Here is a 20,059-nt window from a genome sequence, read left to right as displayed (position 1 = left end):
CAACATTGAAGATGGCAATAAGCCCCTCCCTCCAATCTTACAAACCATGTCTGTAAAATCACTTAAATACAGGACTGGTAACTGAGTGAATGGGTGAAAGTGGGGATAGCTCAAGATGATTTACTTAGCAAGTAACTAGAAATGTGAAAAACAGATTTTAAAAGTTAAATGTCTACATGATTTGGAAAGAGAAATCAGTAAAATATATTTATTAGGACCGGGGACATGGCTCAGCGGCACAGTGCTCGCCTGGCAAGTACAAGGCTATGAGTTCAATTCTTGGTATCACTGTCCACCCCAATATATGTATGATTTTTAATTAAAATCAAATTTAGTCATTGGATTTCCTTTGCCCAAAGCATTGCTGTAACAACCATATACATCACAGGTATTCAACATCCAAAGCTCAGGTGAGGAACAGTGCATCCAGAACACAGGCTAGTAAAAATTACCTCTGAACTACGGGAATTTGCAACCACCAATTCAACTCTACAGAGAATACTGCAGGATATTCTAAAAATGAAAAATACCAAGATTCCAGAAACAGTGGCAGAGCAGCCACAATGAATGGAGCAGAAAGCGATATGAAGAAGACAAACTGACAACTAATGACAGAAAAAGAGCTCAACAGAAATGAGGCAGAGAAGGTTGGTAGGAACAGCCACTTTGGAAAAAACAAGACTTCATAATAACTAGTGCTGATTTAATATCCTGTTGTTTTGAAGTCCCATCAAGCTTTTGTTCTTCTGTCTCCATCGGTTTTAACCTGTTGTATCTTATTGGATTTTATTATATGTGGTAATATAAATAAAAACTTTTATAGACAAGGAGATTATACAGAAACCATTGTTCATTTTCTGTTAGTTGATTCTAAATACCCTGTAATACTGTCATTCTCTTGAACGGTTTTACATTGTCTTGATATGTTTGATGCTACAATATACGAAGTTATACTTAAAGATTTTAAGGAAAGAGACACTATGGTAACTACTTTTATGTCGAGATTATCTTGTGGTGAAACACTATTTTGCTTAAATGGCTATGTTTTGACCCGCGCTGTTTTGTTGTTATGCCCTCTTTTTTATCTCAATCTCCTTTTTATTATCTACTTTTTCATTTTTATCCTTTTAATTAAGGGAAAAATAAATAAAAAATAGCAGGACATATTATAGCAACCCACATTGATTTCCTATTAACTTGATTTGAAACCCTGTATTGCTCTCACCATCTTGTTTTTGACTGCGTTTCCTCTATTCTGTTATGCTTGATAGTACCAAGTTTGAAAGTATAGGCAACAACTATGAAGACAGTAAGATTCATATGACGCCCATTCTGGTTGACTATTACCTTCTTTTGAAGTCCTCTAATGTCTCCAATGTTTTGGTTTTATTGGTTTTGTTCTTTACTGTTTTGTTCAATTTTATTATAACTGATGATATAGGCAATTCTTTTTAAGATAGCAAGAGGCATTATGGTAACCATTGTTGATTACCTTGTATTTTGTTTTTATATTATGTATTATGTCCATCCTTTTGATTTGACTGACTCTGTCCTATTATGTCACATTTGGTTTTACTTTCTTCAAAAAAAAGTAATAAGAACAGTGGGAGTAATAAAGCCCAAAACGTGTAATTGTCATTGTTTAAAAGAGAGGAAAAGAAAGTGCTCTAAAGGACATAACTGCATGTATATTTAAGTGTATAAGATAGGTAACCATATTACCGAGTTTTATTGGACCACTGAACAGAACTGTTTGCAGTCTTACTGTTTGAATGTCTACTCTATATGCTTTAATTTTGTAACTTGAACAACTATTTCTAAGATGACAATATGTAATCTATTAACTAGTGATTTCCTACTGTTTATTTTTTCTGAAATTCTGTATAACTTGTACCCTTTTTCTTTTTTTTTTTTTCCTCCTTAAATAAAATTTAAAAAAAAAATTACCTCCAAAGGAATGTCAGGCTATCCAGGTAGCTTTCTCATACCTGCCATGGAGCCTAAGGACCTCTTGTGATAATCTACACCACACTTACACTGTGCTCTCAATAGTCTGAAAATAGAGCGGTACATATTTTAACTGCAGAGGAAAAGGGCTTTGGTTTCTGGCAATGTTTCTCTACTGTTCATATCTGAACATCCTAATAATACAGCTCACAGTTACACCCGGCCTTCTCAGTCACTGCCTGTACTTACTTCCTTTGCAACTGTCTGAGGAGATCTAGCCAAAGAAACAAAGCTGAATAAAAGGAAGCAAAAACTGGCCATCTGCCCGTGGAAGCCAACACCTGAGTCAAAATCTTTCAGAGAATCACACTATAACAGGGCTGATTTGCATGGCTCTCTCAAATTCTTTGTCTCTTATATCTTTTTGTTTTGTTGCAACATGAAGGCAAACTGTTAAATGATGTCTATTTCTCTAGGAAATGACATTCAAGTTGAGGATGAACCAAGCCTGCTAAGCATTAGCAAATGAGGTCATGTGATTTGCCCAAGTACCATGGATGGGGAAAGACTGTCCTCCTCTGTAAATGTTTTCATTTAATGTACACAAAATGTAGTTGTAAGCCTTTTACCCATTCAGATAACATTCTAAATACTAGCTATCAAAAATGCCCTTAATAAATTATCAGTGAAATGAAGAACTGTGTTACTATTACAGGGTTTCCCCTACCAAGTATCAAAAATTATAAAATCAGTAAAACAAAAGTGATTCCCGGCAAAAGTTAGGGTACATCAGCAGTGAATCTTAGGTTAGCAAATTCAGTGAAACACTGCAGACCCCATTACTTTTGGTACGCTAATGTTTCTGTTATCTGTTGTCCTCTAGGAAAGCTTACTTGTCACAAGCTGAAGTTTAGCCCCTGAAAGCTCTCATTGGTTCCCAACATGTGAAATCAGCACTGGCTTTTTGAAAGACAATGGGAAAACTGGGTATGTTGGGCTCAAAGGCCCTGCCAACCATCAAAATTCTCCCACATTCCATTTTTAGTGTATGACTCATAGTTACCAACCACTTGTAAGTTAGAAGTCATGTATACACCAGAAAAGAGGAACCAAGAGAGTATCACACACAGAGAAGGGGAATGTGTATGTATATAAGTTAGAGAAGAGGGGGTTTAATCTATGCTACTAGAAAAAAATTTTAAAAAGGGGCTTGCATGAAATTAGGTATAATGTACTGACAAATTGCATAGATCAGAACACAGAATAAGTCAAAGAAAGTGTAAGTATGTAGAAGAATGTGAATTGTGAAGCTAATTAACAGTGAATTACTGCAGCGTCAGTGGGAGGTATTCAAATTGTAAACGTGGGATACAAAATAAAAGGCTCACAATCAAGACTTTGTGATTAGTGCTGTATTTCATCTGTATGTTCTATAAAACTTAGCACATTAAACATAACTTATGGGGGCTGGGGGTTTAGCTCAGTGGCATAAGCACCTGCCTTGCAAGCAGGTGGTCGTGAGTTCGATCCCCGGTACTGATAAAAATGAAACATCATGTTTATGAACCCATACTTTACTCAATCGACAAATATTTCTTCAGTTTTACTATGAATTAAAGATAGTGTCTGAATTATTAGGTGCATTAACAGATGGAAAATGACTAAACTACTTTCTACAAAAAAGTAAACTTCGATATACGAGTGGGATAAGAACGTGGATGTGAGCACCTCCAAATTTAACTGACACACTGTGCATTCAATGTAGCTATGTTTCAAGGATGGAAGACACTGAAATTAAAATAATTTTGTAAATATAACTGGAGAACATTAGTGAATGATTAAAATAGAAAAAGCAATCAAAAGAACTGGGGAGTATGTGACAAAATGAACTTATATGCTATCATGTACTTGTCCAAAGTTAACAAAAGAGATTTTCATTCTGGACAGAAATGATCAAGACAACCTCTAAAACTTCTTCCAATATTAAACAAGTCTCTGATAGCAAATTAATTTATATGTATATATAAAGCCAGTTTGGTATACAAACTCTCGTAATAAAAGGACCAATCAACTCTAAGAGGCCTAGGACAGCAAGAAAAAGCATGAGCTTTGATAGCAGTATAACCTGGGATTGCCTTTATCACTGATTCTATATAAGGTCATCACTGATTATATGTAAGGTCTGAAATTCTGTGAAAATCCCTGGCTATTTAAATGTTTTATGTACATAAAAACCAGACAACGATCAGGAATGTAAACACTCCATGCCTGTGTCTCCTGTTCGTTTTCCTTCTTCCACAGATCAACTTCTTAAAAAGGGACCTCAGAAAGTCTATATAAGGACTCTTTTAATTCTTTTCATTATTCCCATTATAGTATCTTACTCATTTCTGTCAACTGACTTCAAATGACTTATTTACTTATTGTATTTTCTATATTTAAGTAGTAAGAGGATAAACTTAACACCTTTTGTCCCACTTAATAGTACAGGTCTCAATGCTTTCTTATCTCCAAAGAAGAGCAACTAATAACCATAAGTTGCGATCATTTTTAAACCAAAAACAAGAATTTTCAGGACTCCTACTATTATTTATTTGTAATAAATTAGTGTTTCCTGAGAAATGCAGTTTGCCCTGAAAATCTTTTACTGTGTAATGGGCACAAATAAAAGAATGCAAAGATATTTATTAACCACAGTCTTATCCAAATTAATCTTTGACACTCAAATTCTTCGTATTCCTCACCACAATAGAACTCTCAAGTTCTTCATTTGAAAATGGAGTAAAGCAGTGGCTCCCTGATACATCTCAATGAAGCAATGTATATGGAAAAGGTTCATTAAAATATAAAATAGCATCTCTCCAGGTCAATGAGCCTGTACTCATGAAGGCTTTCATGATCAGCTAGACAGCACAGTGCTACATATTTCAGCATTATTTTAAATATATGGTACTCCTTGTGACATGCCGAACACAGAGAAACTGTAAGGCACAAAGCAAATAAAAGTTCTTAAAACTAGGCTCTCCTAAACACATTGTATTAGGATGTAAAGGTTTTAAAACATACTGTTTAAAAGAAAATCACATTTTGGAGAAATTAAAATGAATAACCTCTTAGAACACTTCAAAACATTGTTACTAACTGTTGTCAGCCTAGGCCAGCATAATTAAATAGTCACCTGAGAGTGATTATGGCGGACAGGAACAGCGCCCACCACAACCACACCTCCTCTGCCCAGTGCCTCGCCCAACAGCGCATTTCATCAGCCTTTGTGTCTGGCCTTCTAAGCCCATTTCATGTCCTTGCTCGTCCAAAGAAAAAAAAAACGGAGTCTCGAGTTATAAACAGAATTGATAAATCAGTAAAACAGCGCCAGTGTTTCCTCCATCAGGAAAGCTGGTTATTACTTTGTCTAAAATTACTGTTTTCCTTCCATAGTTTCACAAGTGCAGTTACTCAGGTTTTCTTGGCACCTGTGAAACACTGGGTTGGTTTCCAATTTTCCCTATTTGCCAGAGAACTGTTCAACTCTAAAAAGTTCCTGGAGTTGTACAACATTCCCAGACTCCCATCTTACCAGCTAGAGGAGTCCTTACTAAATTTAGATTCAAGGATAGCTTTTGTGAGCTATTGAGTGCCCACTGTTTCCACTCCCGTTCTGCTTAGACACCCAACATCCCTAATGATGAGACAACAAATCTATCAACTGAAAAGCAGAATTCTAGGCACATCTGAAAAGCAGAAAGACTAAGCCAGAAATAAATATGGTTGAAGACTGAGAAAGCAGAATAACACACAGAAAAGATGTAGACAGGGACTGGGTATACAGCTCAGTGACACAGCGCCTGCCCGGCAAGTGCGAGGTCCTGAGTTTGACTGCCAGTACCAAGTAAGTAAGTAAGTAGTAAGCAAACAGACAAATGACAGAAACACCAAGAGATAAAGGCAGGGGTGGGGAGAGAGTCCAACAGAGATGGAGGCAGGAATGACAAAAATAGAGTGACAGAGTCATCCCAAGAAAGAATGACTCTGAAGGTGAATTTTCCCCTTAGTGATCATTCAGGATATGAGGTTCTGCTCATTATATAAGAATCCATTTAACAGCAAGTAAACTATATTTTAATGCCGGTTCTCTAACACCAACTTTTTTTGTTCAGATACTACTTTAAAAACCTCAAATCACCTCCTCACCTAGTGCTGCTGGCATAGGCTTTCTCGGTCTTCCTATCAATTCGGAAAGGCAAGGGACATTGCCACTAGATTCAAAGAGAAAACAGCAGGAGAAGGTTAAAGAGTGTACGAGACATGGCTCCCTCTTACCTTCAGCAACACCACGTCCACGGTCCTGTCCACCTTGGAGATGTCACACAGGCTGTAGCGCCTTTTGTGCCTTTCATACATTGTGCCCAGATTCAAAAAAGGGACAAACTACTGAAAGTATGCCCACTGCTAACTGAGGACAGTGTTGCTCGTGAAAGTCGCAAATTCTGAATTTCTCACTGAGGGCAGGAGGAGATCTTTGCCTTCTAGACTCTTCTATATAGAAAATTTGCAAAGGCTCAAAACTGAATTTTAAAAATCTGAGAAGAATCCAATTTCTTGAACTGAGAACTTGATGGCAACCTCAGAGCACTGAGATAAGGTATTTATAATTCATAATATAAGCAACAAATGCCTTGAGATCTCTGTTGTGTATATCTTGATGGAAAGAGAGGCACACACCACTTCCATAACTGGCGGTAAGGACAACAGAAAACTCCAGAATGAACTGGCTAAGCATAGTGGCTGACACATGTGGAGGAAAAATCCAAAGCAGGTAATAAAAATCCAGCATGAACTTAGCAGAAAGAAAGGAGAGGAGATGAGGAAGACGATTCTTTCTCAAACAGATGTGAGAAAATTCGTTAAGCTGTTCTTCCTTAAAACAAAGGCGGAGAAAAATCAACTTTTCCTTATGAAAAAACAGAAGCTACAGATCCTTTTCAAAGTAGTGAGTCTTTAGTCAGTCTCTTGCTCAGGCAGCAGGGCTTGGTTTTAAGCTGAAAATATCTGAGGACAGCAACAGCAGAGCAAAAAGGAAAAGACTACTCCTCCTCCTGCCCTTCCCTCCCTCCCGCCCTGCTTCCGGTGCCAGCCCTTCCCTGCCCAGCCTCCCCCCTTTCTTCTCTCTCAAGAACGTCACTACTTGCCCTTTCAGCTCCAAACCGGCAGCCTTGGGGGTTTGAAAACCTCACTGAAGTAGTGGGAACATGATTCATCTACAGACGAAGATGAGAAAACAAGGCTTCCTTTTCCAACCCGCTTCCTCTTGCTCCTCCTCCTGTCTCCTATGAAAAAGACTCTGTGGGGCATTACAAGATGTAAACTCGAGTCCTTTGATGCCAGGCGAGTATGCTAATAAAGAAAGGGGGTTGGTGACATCCTAAATATCAGGAATCTGTACAACAGACTTATCTATTCCCGGAAGTACAGAGTACACACCACATCTGTCTGCCAAAGGCAAAGCAATGATTTAATATAAGAAAAATGTTAGCCAAGTATTTCAATTATGTCTCCAGGACCCAGAAGTGGCTATAAAACTGCCTGGCAAGGTTTAAAAATCATCAGAAATGTTGGGGGGAGGGGCAGATAGAGGAGCTTAAAAAAAAAAAGGAATGCAATGAATGGGTATATGTCTTAATATTTTTGTGAATATGAGGCACCTGGCTGGGACTTTCTCTCCCTTCAATGCTTTCTTTCATTTACATTAGTTGGGTCTTGTATGTGGCTATTTACTTCATCTGTCCTTTTCTGTACCACTCCAGACCTTTCCAGCTTCCGCCCTACCCTGTATCACATTCTAGACTGCATTCACTCAGTTTAGATATTCTCTTACTTGGACTGTAAATGAGTTGGCAGAGGGTAGTGGAGATGAACAGAGGGAAGCAAAAGACAGGAAAGAGTAGATAAAGGGGAAAAGAAAAAAAAAGGAAGAAAATCTCAGAAGCATTCTACTTCCAGGAGGAGCTAGCATTTATTTTTCTTGAGCTGGCCAGAATACTCCTTAGGTAAACCTGGAATGGATGAAAATGGACTTAACTACTAGGACAGAAAGAAGAAAAGATGTTTAATATTTCAATTAGCATCGACGTTGCAAAGAAAAATGATTTTCAGGTTTTAAAGGAGGTATGAAAAGGTATAGAAGCTCTGATGAGTCAACATTTCCTCCAGCCAGGCATTTAAATTACTAATCTGTTCAAGTGAGAGAAATGCAGCAAAATCTGCGAAGAATGCAAGTACTTTCTCATCTATCAATACACCACAGTCTCAGTTATATCCAAAGCACAAAGGTGAATGGTCCAAGTGTCCTCACCTACCTGTGACTTTTGGCTGGGCAAAGTTACCAACATACACATTGAAACAGGCACTGCTTTTGTAAGGAGACATTACAAAAAGGCAGAGACAAGGCAATTAGAATGATTAAAAAGTTGTAAATAAAACTTTTGCTCAGGCTTACTAAAATCACTGAAATATGGCTGGGGATTTATAAATTCTTTCAAACTATGTGGTCCAGAACACAGATTGAAGAAGATCCTGTAGTTTTTAGAACACAGAAAAATTGATCATTTATTATCTTTTTTGTGTCAGCTTTTACCAACAAAGCTGTAATTTAGAATTCTTCCTTCTCCCCACAGGAATACAAGTCTGCCTCCCCCTGCTCTCAAGATGGTTTGTTCCTCCCTGCCACTCCCTTCTGTTCTAATCAGAATCAAATGTTTCCTGCTTCCAAGGTTCCCAGGCACTTCTCTAGGGACCTGAGATTCTTTAAGCACCATAAAGTTTTTCCATCCCAAGCCCATTTAACTGGTGACTTAAGTATAGATACTCTGTATCAATTTAGCAGATACTTTGTTCCTTGCAGTACAAACAAGAAATAAACAAGAGCTATGTCATCAGGAAGTTTATATGAGAGAAATCTGTTTCAGAATAATACTATTTTATGAAATAGCCCAGATTCTTATTTGAAAGACATGGATTAACCCTTTTTTAAAAATTTCTGGCTACTGGATGTGTTACAAGTTGGAAATTTAGATTTTCTAACCTTTCAAACATAAATATATTCAAAGACAATGTAAGCTGTCCTTACACATAACTGTTCCTTCTTGGAAAACAAATGTTCTGGGTGGGGGAAAATCGAGTCTATTTTGTTTTCCCCTCTGGATCTGCTCAGCACTTCCCAATAAAAGAATCTATAGTCCTGTGCTTCTACTGCTGATGTGACAATTCCAAGTTTTTATCAAAACCATCTGGAACCCTTGAGCAGTTACTGTGTTAGCATTTTGAAACACTAACCAACCATTTCATATCTGAACCAGAGCTGAGAATTGTGATTTTAAAGGAGGTTTTGAGTGTATTTTTCCTTTTCTTTAACTTCGGGAACTGGTAAGTAAAACGTGATGACTATTTACGAGCACTACAACAGTAATAATTTACATTAATCATACCTCCCTTTGCTTATGTGCCTACCATCTTGGCCTCCCTCCATCTATAGCAGAGCACCAAGTTCTTCAAGAAGTCACCAACACCCTCACTGTCTAAGAGAAAGTATAAATGTATCTTTCATGACTTAATTTAGCTATAGTACTTGATTTAAACTTTCTCTTGATTTATTTAATTATAAGATCTAACACTTTATTTAAATTGTTTACATATTCTTAAGGGTCTGCACTGTATGGTTTCTCCAGTTTTAGTTCAGGCAGAAAAACCTAACTTTCAAAAACAAAGCTTCTGAATTAGAATACCACCTAGTGGCCATGCCAAAGATCCAGAAGATGGGGGGGGGGGGGCAGAATGTCTAATGTATTACATGTACTTCCTGAAACCCCAAATGAATACGGTGTGGCAGAATGTGACTGGAGACTGGCTTAATAATTCACTGATGATCAATTTAGTCTCTGCAGGGAATACGGGTACTTAAGTGAAAAATCAGGGTTTTTTTCTTTCCCAGGTGTCTGTCTGGTCTCTCCCCCACCCCTTTTCCTTCTGGGTCCTTCCCTTTCTCTCTCAGCAAAGGCACTCTAAGTGAGGCTTCCAGAGTGGAAAAATGATAGAGAGGTTGGACGCTGGATCGTAACTGAAGTACCTTGTTACTGTTATACTGAGTCTGATACTAAGAGATCATATCATTTTTCATATAGCTCATGAGGATGTGAGTAAATTCAGAGAAAAAAAAAAAAAGGAATTGAGACAGTCTCTTGAAACCTGGGAGAGAAATTACAGCAATCATTCTTGCTGCATATATTTTCCACATCTACTTTTCACATGAAAAGGGAAGGAACACTTTTACCATGATTAACATTTCTGATTAATCTATGAGCTCATTAACTTAAAAACAGTGAGACATTCAGCTTTACACATTTGTTGCAGCAAAATTTATTAGAATACAGACCAGACAACTGGGTCTCCTCTTGAGTAACTCCTGTCTGCTTTAGAACAACAGACTGCTTCAAATAAGATGTATGAATAGAGGATAAAGAAGATAATTGTTCACCATGGCTGCAAAAGGCATTGTTTTCATCTAGAATATCCTTTTTAATGTCAAAGAAAGTGTTTACTACTGGTCCAGGAGAGGGGTCCTACTCTTGGAATTTCACTGGCTCCCAGATTTGAAGGATTAAATACAGTAAGAAGAAAGGGAAAGGGGAAATAGCAAGTGACAGGCAAACAGCACCTTTTGCTTTAACACTTTAGAAGAAGAAACTACAGAACAATTGAGGTCAAAGCAGCAAATGATTTGACAAGAAAGCAACAATAAGAAAAAGAAATTAAGAAGAAAGAAGCTACGAAAAATTCTCACCACGAATTCATGCTCTTTACCGGAAATAAATATCATAGAACAAACCACGGTTAAATTTTATTAAAATTACCAAAAGTTTTGTGAAGTAAAAGGACAGAGGAGTGGGGGAAAATATAGATGCCAGAATCATAATTTCAATTAGAAAAGTCATGAAAAAATTTAGCTCAATCTTTAGAACAGGTATTTTGGAGTAAGATTTATTAATATTTATTGAGTATCATTTCACATATACAATTTCATTTATTCGTCAAAAAGAGCTAAACTGTGTCTGGGCCTGGTGCATACACCTGTAGTCCAGGGTACTGTACTTGGAAAGCTGAGGCAGGAGGATCACCTGAATCCAGGAGTTTGAGGGCAGCTTAGGTAACAGTGAGACCCAGTCTCAAAACAAGCTATGTGGTGGAATGTTACTGTTGACAGATGAGAAGTAATATCCAGTTTAAATCAGTTACATAAGATGACACCGCTAATGAATTCGCATGAAACTCAGATTTATGCATCCTTTTTGCCTTCTACTATATACTGTCTTTCTTTGCTATTTGGAAACTTTCCCTAAAATTAAAAGTGAAGCTAAAATAGAAAAAAGTGAGTTATTAAAATCAGGGGAAGAAAACTTAAGATTTCACAATTCAGCAATATTTCTTCTAACTGAGCCAGTACGGGGCAGAGCCAACCAGCAGATCTGCCTCTGCCTGCTGGCCACCGCCACCACAAGGCTTGCTTTCTGTAGGCAGCCAGCAGGAGCAGGGGCACACAGCTAGGTAAGCCCCGTGTACATGTAGGCCACCAGTGGAGGCCTTGCTTCCTTTAGGCAGCCATCACGCACTGGGAGAATCAAACAAACACACTCCTGTCTGCCAGCCACCATCGTGGGAGTCCCAGTGTAGATACATAGGCTGAGAGAAGCAGATCCCCAACACACACTCTTTTAGCCACTGGGAAAACCCCAGTGTAGCTGCGCAGGTCTGGAGAAGCCCGACTGACACCCTGCTATCTCCCTGGGAACCAGGGGTCAGAGGAACCCAAGTGCCTGTCCCATACCCCTAATATCCCAGAGGGGCTGCCAAAGGAAGTACCTAGGGCCCCACAATCAGCTTGCTGGGAGGAACCCAGGAGAATGTCAAGATGAAGGAGCAAAAGACAATCTTAGCCTTTCAGCCCACACAGAACAAGTCTGGGAGATAAAGTCACAGAAGAAAATGCAAGTCACACACCTGAAATCTCTGAAAAGACAGTAACTGAAGTAAAGAAACAACTTCATGAGATGGTTAAAGTAATCAGATCAGAAATTATGTCTCAGGTAAAGGAAGAAATCACAAGCATAATGAAAGAATTGCTCAGCATATCTAAAGAAGGCATAGATTGAAAAAAAAAAAAGAGCTGAGGAAAACCTTGAATGAATACTACAGAAAGGAATTACAATGCATGCAACAGATTCAAAGAGATATACAGGAAATCAAAAGGTTGTTTGGAAGCTGGCAAAACCGCTTGAAAGAGACTGAAGATGGACTTTCAGACCTGGAAGACAGGATTGCAGCTAGCCATCCTGCAAGGAAAGAGCTTTTAAAAATAACATGATATCAGGAATTAACAATTCAATGGCTGCAAGACAACACAAAGAAATGTAATTTAAGAGTGATAACTATCAGTGAAGAAGCAGGGGCAACACAAATGAAATTAAAAGGCTATTGGCAGAAATAATAGCAGAAAACTTCCTAAACATTCAAAAAGGACCTGGCATACAGATAAGTGAGGCATATAAAACTGCAACTAGCCATAACCCAAGTAATTCCTCACCCAGACATATAATAATCAACACCCAAAAAATTCAGCACAAGAACAGAATACTAAAAGCTGTTGGAGAAAAGAAACAGATCCCCTATAAAGGAAAACCAATGAGAATCACAACAGACTTGTTAACACAAACCATCAAGTCAAGAAGAGTTTGGAGTTAAGTGTTTCAAATCCTGAAAGAAAACAACTTCACCCAGATTGATGTACCCTGCAAAACTATCTTTCAAAATTGATGGAAAAATAAGACACTTCCATGATAGGGAACAACTGAAGGAATTCACAACCACCAAACCCACCCTATATAGAGTGCTAAAGGATATTCTAGAAAGAAATAAAGATGACAATAGTTCCAAGAATAGCAGCAGAAGAGGATCGCCAAACAAGACAGGCAATTATTGAATGAAGGGGAAAAGTGGAGGACCAACCACAGAAGGATAGCATGGCAGAGATAAACCAATGCATACTAATTGTAACCATTAATGTAGATGGCCTCAAGTCACAAAGAGAAACACAGGGAGAGTGGATCAAGAAAAAGATCCATCAATATACTGTATACAAGGAACATTTAACTGGAAAGGAAATTCACAGATTGAAAATCAAAGGAGAGAAAACAACTGTTCCACAGGACAAGAGACAAAAAAAAAAAGCAAGGGTAACTTGCCCATAAACCATAGAATGGATAAGAAAGATATGGTAGTTTCATACAATGGAAAGCTACCCAGCTATAAAGCAGAATAATCTCAAGACTCTTGGTGCAACTGGAGATCACGTTCATAGGCAAAACAATTTGAACTCATATGGGTAAACTGTAGCATAAAAAAAAACAGAAGGAGTTAATGGAATCCAAAAAGCAAAATAGTTATTGTAAAAGAGATAGGAGAGGAAACACCTTGGAGGGGAAGGTGGTAACTACTGTTAATTTCTTATTGTCTTGTCTTGAACTCTTGTATTGTTTTCATAATTTTGTTAGGTTTGGCTTTGTTTTGTCTTGTTTTGTTAGATTTTACTATGTGTGATGGTATGGGCAGCTATTTAGAACATAACTGGACATATTATGGTAGTCATGGCTAGATTCCTATTATCTTGTTTTGAAGTTCTATAATACTTTTATTCATTTAATTGTTTTTATTCAGGTTTGTTTTGATTTTATCACATGTGACGGTATGAACAGCTATTCTGAAGAAAATAAGACATTGTGGTACCCACTGCTGATTTCCTATCATGTTGTTTTGAAATCCTATAGTGCTTTTATTCTTTTGTTTTGATTGGTTCTATTTTGTTGTGTTTTATTTGATTTTATGTGTTTTATTTGACTTTACGTGTTTTATTTGACTTTACGTGTTTTATGTGTGATGGTATGGACAATTGTTTTGCAGAAAACGAGACATTACAGTAACAACTATTCATTTCCTGTTATATGGTTTCAAAGTCCTGTAATGCTTACATTCCTTTGATAGGTTTTATACTATTTAATGTTTGATACTATTGTGTATGAAGGAATGGACAACTATTTTGAAGAAAACAAAAGACATTATGGTAATCACTGTTGATATACTGTTGTCTTGCTTTGAAGTCTTGTATTGCTTGCATTGTTCTGTTCTGATTTGCTTTGTTCTGTTTTGTTTTATTCTCTTTAAAATAAATTCTTATAATTGATTCTATATAATGCCAAAAAATAAGAAAAATGAAACAAATGATTCCTCATTTTACAAAGTATACACAGAAACTTTGCCACTGAATTAAATAGTCTCAGTTCCTCTGTCAACATTTTAATACATTTTAGTTTAAGTTTCCCACTAGTTGTATCTTAAAAAAATCAGAATGAACACACCCAACACAAAGACCTCCGGATACTGATTACTGTTACTCATGTGTTCTTAGAATGAGTGGGTGCATTGATTCTAGTTCTTTTTGCAACAAACGTCAGTTATTCCTTATGGCAGCATCTGACTACTCACTACCTTCTCAGAGCTTCTCTCCTGGACCATGATCCCGCACCCCCAGTGTACCTCAGGCAACAGAACATCTGACTGAGCACTCACTCTACTTACTGTCTTATCATGTGGAACCTTAAAACAAAATCTTTTAAAATAAGGTACACTGGAATGATCAAGATCAAACTGATTTTAATAAAAACACCACATCACTAGACGGGTAACTTTATTGTGAAATAAGCTCACTTCCTGTATCTATTTTTTAGATTGACTTACTTCAAAGCATGTTTCCCTCATGCTATAATCTTGTAATTTTAATATAAAATCTATTTTATCATCTTTTATGATAACCTCACTTGTTTTAATTTACTATTTTAGCTTTAAAAGAGTATCTTGAATCTAGATTCAGTCACTAAAGTTAACAGCTGTTCTTTCGAACCCCAATTCATCTGTAAATCTGAAAAGCAATACTAACCATGGAACCCAGAGGTACGTCATAAAGAGCCTCCCCTGGAAGGTCAGCAACCCCATCTATCAATGTGCTCCTCATAAAGTACTCTTCTACAGCTACAATGCCAACTGAACCCTGAATCATATTTCCTCCTCTTCTACACAATATAAAACAATTAGTAAAACTTTTTGCTGAAATTAATATATACTAGGTCTATGGTGTCTCACAACGTTTCTAGTAACCGTTGAGAAAGGGAAATGAGACACTATTCATACATTTTACTCTTTGACAACCATTTCTCTATATGGTCATGAAGCATATCTGAAGCTACACTCCAAAGACTACAATATATGATCAAGTATTAAATCATATTTTCTGTTATTTAATCTCACAGCAGCACTTAATATAATCACTAATTATCACATAATACAGCCCACCGCTGACAGATAAAAACAATTCTTTTTTTTTTTCCTCACAGTAGTACAACAACACATGAGTTTTTTTTTCATGCAGAAATCTTATTAACTTCATGCAGCTTGTTAGGTGCAAAATTTTGAGTGAAATAACTAGAAATTACATCCCCCTTGCCTCCAAGGGATTAAAGGTAAAAAGGACATGCTCTTTCCATATTTTAAAATTCTTTAATATGTTAACTATGTTACACCAAATAGTCAATTCAAATGAATTTATATCATATTATTATTTTTCCCACATAGTCTTTCTAAGCATTTTTACAAACTAGAAATAGGGACACCAATTATAAAATTGTTACAGAAGTTGGATAAGAGTGGAGAAGTAAACTGACATTTAACACTAACAAGATACTGGACCCTGAAGGCTAAGAGGATAAAGGAATAAGAAATGTGACAGAGGAGATTTCTGCTCTGGGCATCTAATTAAAAAGCAGAATGGAACACAAATATGTAGCAGCAAAAATCCAATCATGCATTCACTTTTAGACACAGTAAATCTGAAGTACTTCAGAGATACACAAGTGGAGCCAAGATAAGCAAGTGAATGAACGTGTGTATCTGAAACTTAGCAGAATGACCAAAGATCAGGCATTCAGACATGGAATTAAACACATGAATGTGATACTAAATATTTCAGAGAAATAATAGTGCCACATGCAGTGAAAAGATCATGCAAACAGAAAGAAATTTTGCTACACAGCTCTTTCACAGATCTTCTCTAGAGTAATTCTGATGTAACTATAGGATCGTAAATGCTGGAGTTAAATAGTTTACCATCTCACAGGTAAAAATTTAAGTTTTGTCTCTTAGAATGCACTCATCTCTTTTTGGTTTTCTTTTGGTTATTTTTCTCTTTAAAGGCAGTACATTTAGTGACTCTAATGGATACTGAAGGATTGCCAATATAGTAATAAACATTATATACTTCAGAATTCAATAAAGCATTATTACAGAAAAAGGCCCCTAAACATGAAATGCTGTCTGTGCAACATGGCCTGTCCTTTCATATACTCTCGGTTTTTTTTCAGTGAGATTCTGCCAAAAATCAAAGATAACAGGAATGCACATACTTGCTGGAAATATGGACAAATGTTTCATACTACCTGGAGGAGGGAAGCAGGGGGAAAAAAAGAGCACCCGGCAACAAAGTGGAGAAGGAAGGAAAGTGCCAACAAGAAAGCAACTCTGTCTCCATTTGATTATGTATGAAAATAACAAACTTAATTTTATAAAACAATGGCAATAAGGTACAGAAAACAATGCTGACATTTACTAACCAGAAAAAAAAAATCCAGTTTTCAAATGGGATTTCTGTCACCACAACACATGCTATGGTCTATTAGTAGCAAACTAATGAATATTAGTCACATTTATTTATCCACTGAGTCTCCACTATACATAAACCGCTCCATAGCTGCCATGAGAGTTAAAAAAAAAAAAAAAAAAAAAAAAAAAAAAACAGGACATATTTGAGTCCTCTAGAAAAACCAGTAATGGCAACTGTATAATACACAAATAGAAGACAACAAAGGAGCGTAGCTCAGATCAAATAAGGGATTTCATCAAAACTAATGAGGATCTCTAAAGAGATTAGTACGAAAAGTCTCATAAAGATAGTATAGCGTAAAGGAAGTGAAACAGAAAATGAGGAGGAGGCAGATACATTATCAAGAGTGTGCATGCAGGTACTGATGCTAACGAATGACAAGTACAAGAGAGGTCTGGGAAGATGCCCAGTTCATGCATCAGACTCACACTACGCAGTGCTACATTAGGATGGGAAAGCATTAACAGCTTAGATTATAGAAGCCTTTGGTGCCACACTGAAAACCATAGATCTCATTCAGAGTCAACTGGGAGCCACTGAAGACATCTGGGCAGAAAATCAACAGGACTAGTGTAATCCAGGAAGAAGACACAAAAGTCTTTCACTTCACTTCATCTATCTCCCTTGTTTAATTTCACACTGCTTCATGATCCAAATTCATTCACATTTCCTATTGCTCTAGGTAAAAATACAAATACAGCTGAAATCTCCAAGGTTCTAGAACTAGAATGTGATTCTTCCTACTTCCATTCTCCTGGCTCTTAGAATAACTGTGGCTTCTGGAATTCCCTCCCTTCTTTATCCACCTTTACCAAAATTCACTTCTCAAGTCCCACTTTCCTTATTTAGCTTTTTCTGCCTATGTTAGCCCTCTCTGTAACTCTCCTATAAACTACGGGGACTGGATTCTGATGTTCTGGCAACTCTAGGCAAGGTGATGGTCTCCTTAAAAAGCAATAGCTATTTTTTCTTTCTTCCATAGTGTCTAAAACAACGCAAGACATCCAAAGGCCAGATGACTAACACCCAATGTCTAGTTTTACCACCAAAATCACAATTTTAAGACCTTCCCGATGGCTGACCAAACCTAGTTATCAAGCAATGAGGAAAAACAAACTGTCAGGGATAACATACATGAATGATGAGTAGCAAAAACAAACAAACAAACAAACAAAAAAGGACAACTAAATTAATAGGATAAAAGTCCTAGCCAAATATGTGAACAATTGAAAATAACTAAGATTTTAGGACAAATTTGAATCCCATATAAAAGTTTTATCCTAGGAAATTATTCTTATTTTTCTCTACAACTAAAAGGATAGCTGTAGCATAGTCATTCAGTCAGATGAGTGATGAAAATGATTCAGCTTCCCATGGAAGACTTTCCTCATCCCTCCAGGCAAAGATTCACCACTGTATAGTCATGTTTTCCAAATAATGTAGATATAATTTGCTCTTCTTATCAATTGTCCAAAAAACAAGGAAAAAAATCCATCAAGAAAACATCCATTTTTCAACACTATTTCCAGGTTAGTTTTGATTTCCACATTCCCAAACTAAAAAACCTGATTCTTTCCATTTATTGACTACGAAAGGGAGCTTGTGTTTTGATAACTTTTTTCAAACAGAATAGATATTTCAACAATCTAGAAAAATTTAAAGAAGTATATATCCTGACTGCTTACTTTAGATTAAATAATGAGAATTTGTTTGGAAAGGGTTGTTTTTATAAGAATTTGTTTAAAGAGGTAAGACTGCTCCTTTATATAAATAAGGACTAGCAGAGCTGTCACATACAGTACACATCAAAGGAAGTGAAGAGATGACTGAGCAGCTTAATGAATCTATTAACATAGTACTTAAGAGCATGAACCTTGGAGCCAGATCGCCACAAGCAAGTTATATAACCTTTCTGTTCCTCAGTTTCTCACCTATAAAATGATAAAAATAATAAATGTAAATAACAAAAGAAAAAAGTTCTTATGAAGAATGATTTAATATATATAAAGCATCTGTACAGTGCTTAAGTATAATACTAGTTGCTACATTATTTTTGCTTTATGAGCACCAATACATTTTTACTTTACTTTTAAAAATTTTTTAAAATTCAGCCTACAAGGGTGCACACCAGAGTGCATAAAATGAGATAATTATGGTAAATTCTGTCTCAAATCAGAACTCAAAGAACAAAACACCTTTGCTTCATATTTATGTTTACTCTGGATGTATTCTATACCATGAGACAGAAAGCAGACAGAAGTAAAACTAAGTTTTCTGATTCTCTGATAATTGTAGAAAATAAACCTCCCTGAGCTAATACTAATGGAGTTACTGAGTAACTGAATGCCTAGCTGTTTAAAAGTTAGGATGGAGCTGGGAAAACAGAGAAGCCTTAGAAACCAAGTGGGGAGGGTTCTTAATCTGAGTCAAAGGGGAAGAACTAAAAAAGGCATTTATAGATGTTTTTCCTGGCCAATCCCCAAGTGACTAATTTGGATTGAAATTAAAATGTTCCTGATACAGTCCTATCCAGAAGGCTAAAAACTATCAGTGTGACCCGCTGGGTTAGAGAGCACTTGGCTTTAAAGAGGTAACTGAGAAAAAAAGCCTAACATTCTGACAAACTTCTCTGGCCTTTTCTTTTTGCAAGACTCTCTTACTGCAGCCACACTCAATTTGTGCACTCAGACTAGATTTTATACCTGGCTTCCACCTCCATGCCCTTGATCCTGCAATGATGATATTCCCCATCAACCAGGCCTGTAAGACCCCTACATAGGCAATCACATCCATTATGCTCCCACCACCATAGCTCAGTCAAAACAGAGATTTGTCCCTACTCTGACACTTTTAGAATTGTGTTAGCACTTACTCATCCATTATCATGGGAATGTTGAGTACTAATTGCACAAGTTCCATGAATCAAGATATCACCTATTTCTTTGGATTTAGCATTCAACAAATGGTTCATGCATAATGTAGTCCCTCTTTATTCATGGGTAATGCTTCCCACAATCTCCAAAGGGTGCCTGAACCTGCAGATGGTACTATACCCAACACATACTTGTTTTTTTTCTATATTGCCTATAGCAATGGCATATGGCACCTAGGTTAATCTGTCCTTCTGTATTTTATTCCCTGATGCATCCTTGACAATCACTATTCCTTCAGTCTGGGACTATACTAAGTGAATTAAGGGTTATGCAATACCATGACAACTGATCCGATAGCAAAGATGATTACTAAGTGAGAGCAGGTAGCATATACAGCATGGATACACTAGACAAAGGTAAAATT

General features: G+C 36.9%; 1 protein-coding gene across 11 annotated transcripts in view; it reads right to left on the bottom strand.

Annotated features, from left to right (window-relative positions):
* Akap13 (A-kinase anchoring protein 13) overlaps positions 1 to 20,059 on the bottom strand; it is a 302,450-nt gene that overhangs the window by 96,377 nt on the left and 186,014 nt on the right. Inside the window, exon 1 of one of the 11 annotated variants that reach the window (XM_063250007.1) lies at positions 6,268 to 7,016. The exons of the other annotated variants lie outside the window; for them this stretch is intronic. Within the exon in view, the coding sequence (XP_063106077.1) occupies positions 6,268 to 6,348 (81 nt within the window). The 5' untranslated portion in view covers positions 6,349 to 7,016. Of the gene's footprint in view, positions 1 to 6,267; positions 7,017 to 20,059 lie in introns of those variants that run through there. 11 annotated transcript variants of the gene reach the window in all.

This window comes from Cavia porcellus, unplaced genomic scaffold, assembly GCF_034190915.1.
Source record: "Cavia porcellus strain 051 isolate PalLab524CR breed Dunkin Hartley unplaced genomic scaffold, mCavPor4.1 scaffold_6, whole genome shotgun sequence".
Taxonomy (NCBI): Eukaryota; Metazoa; Chordata; class Mammalia; order Rodentia; family Caviidae; genus Cavia; species Cavia porcellus.
This window is presented reverse-complemented; position numbering and strand designations above follow the sequence as displayed.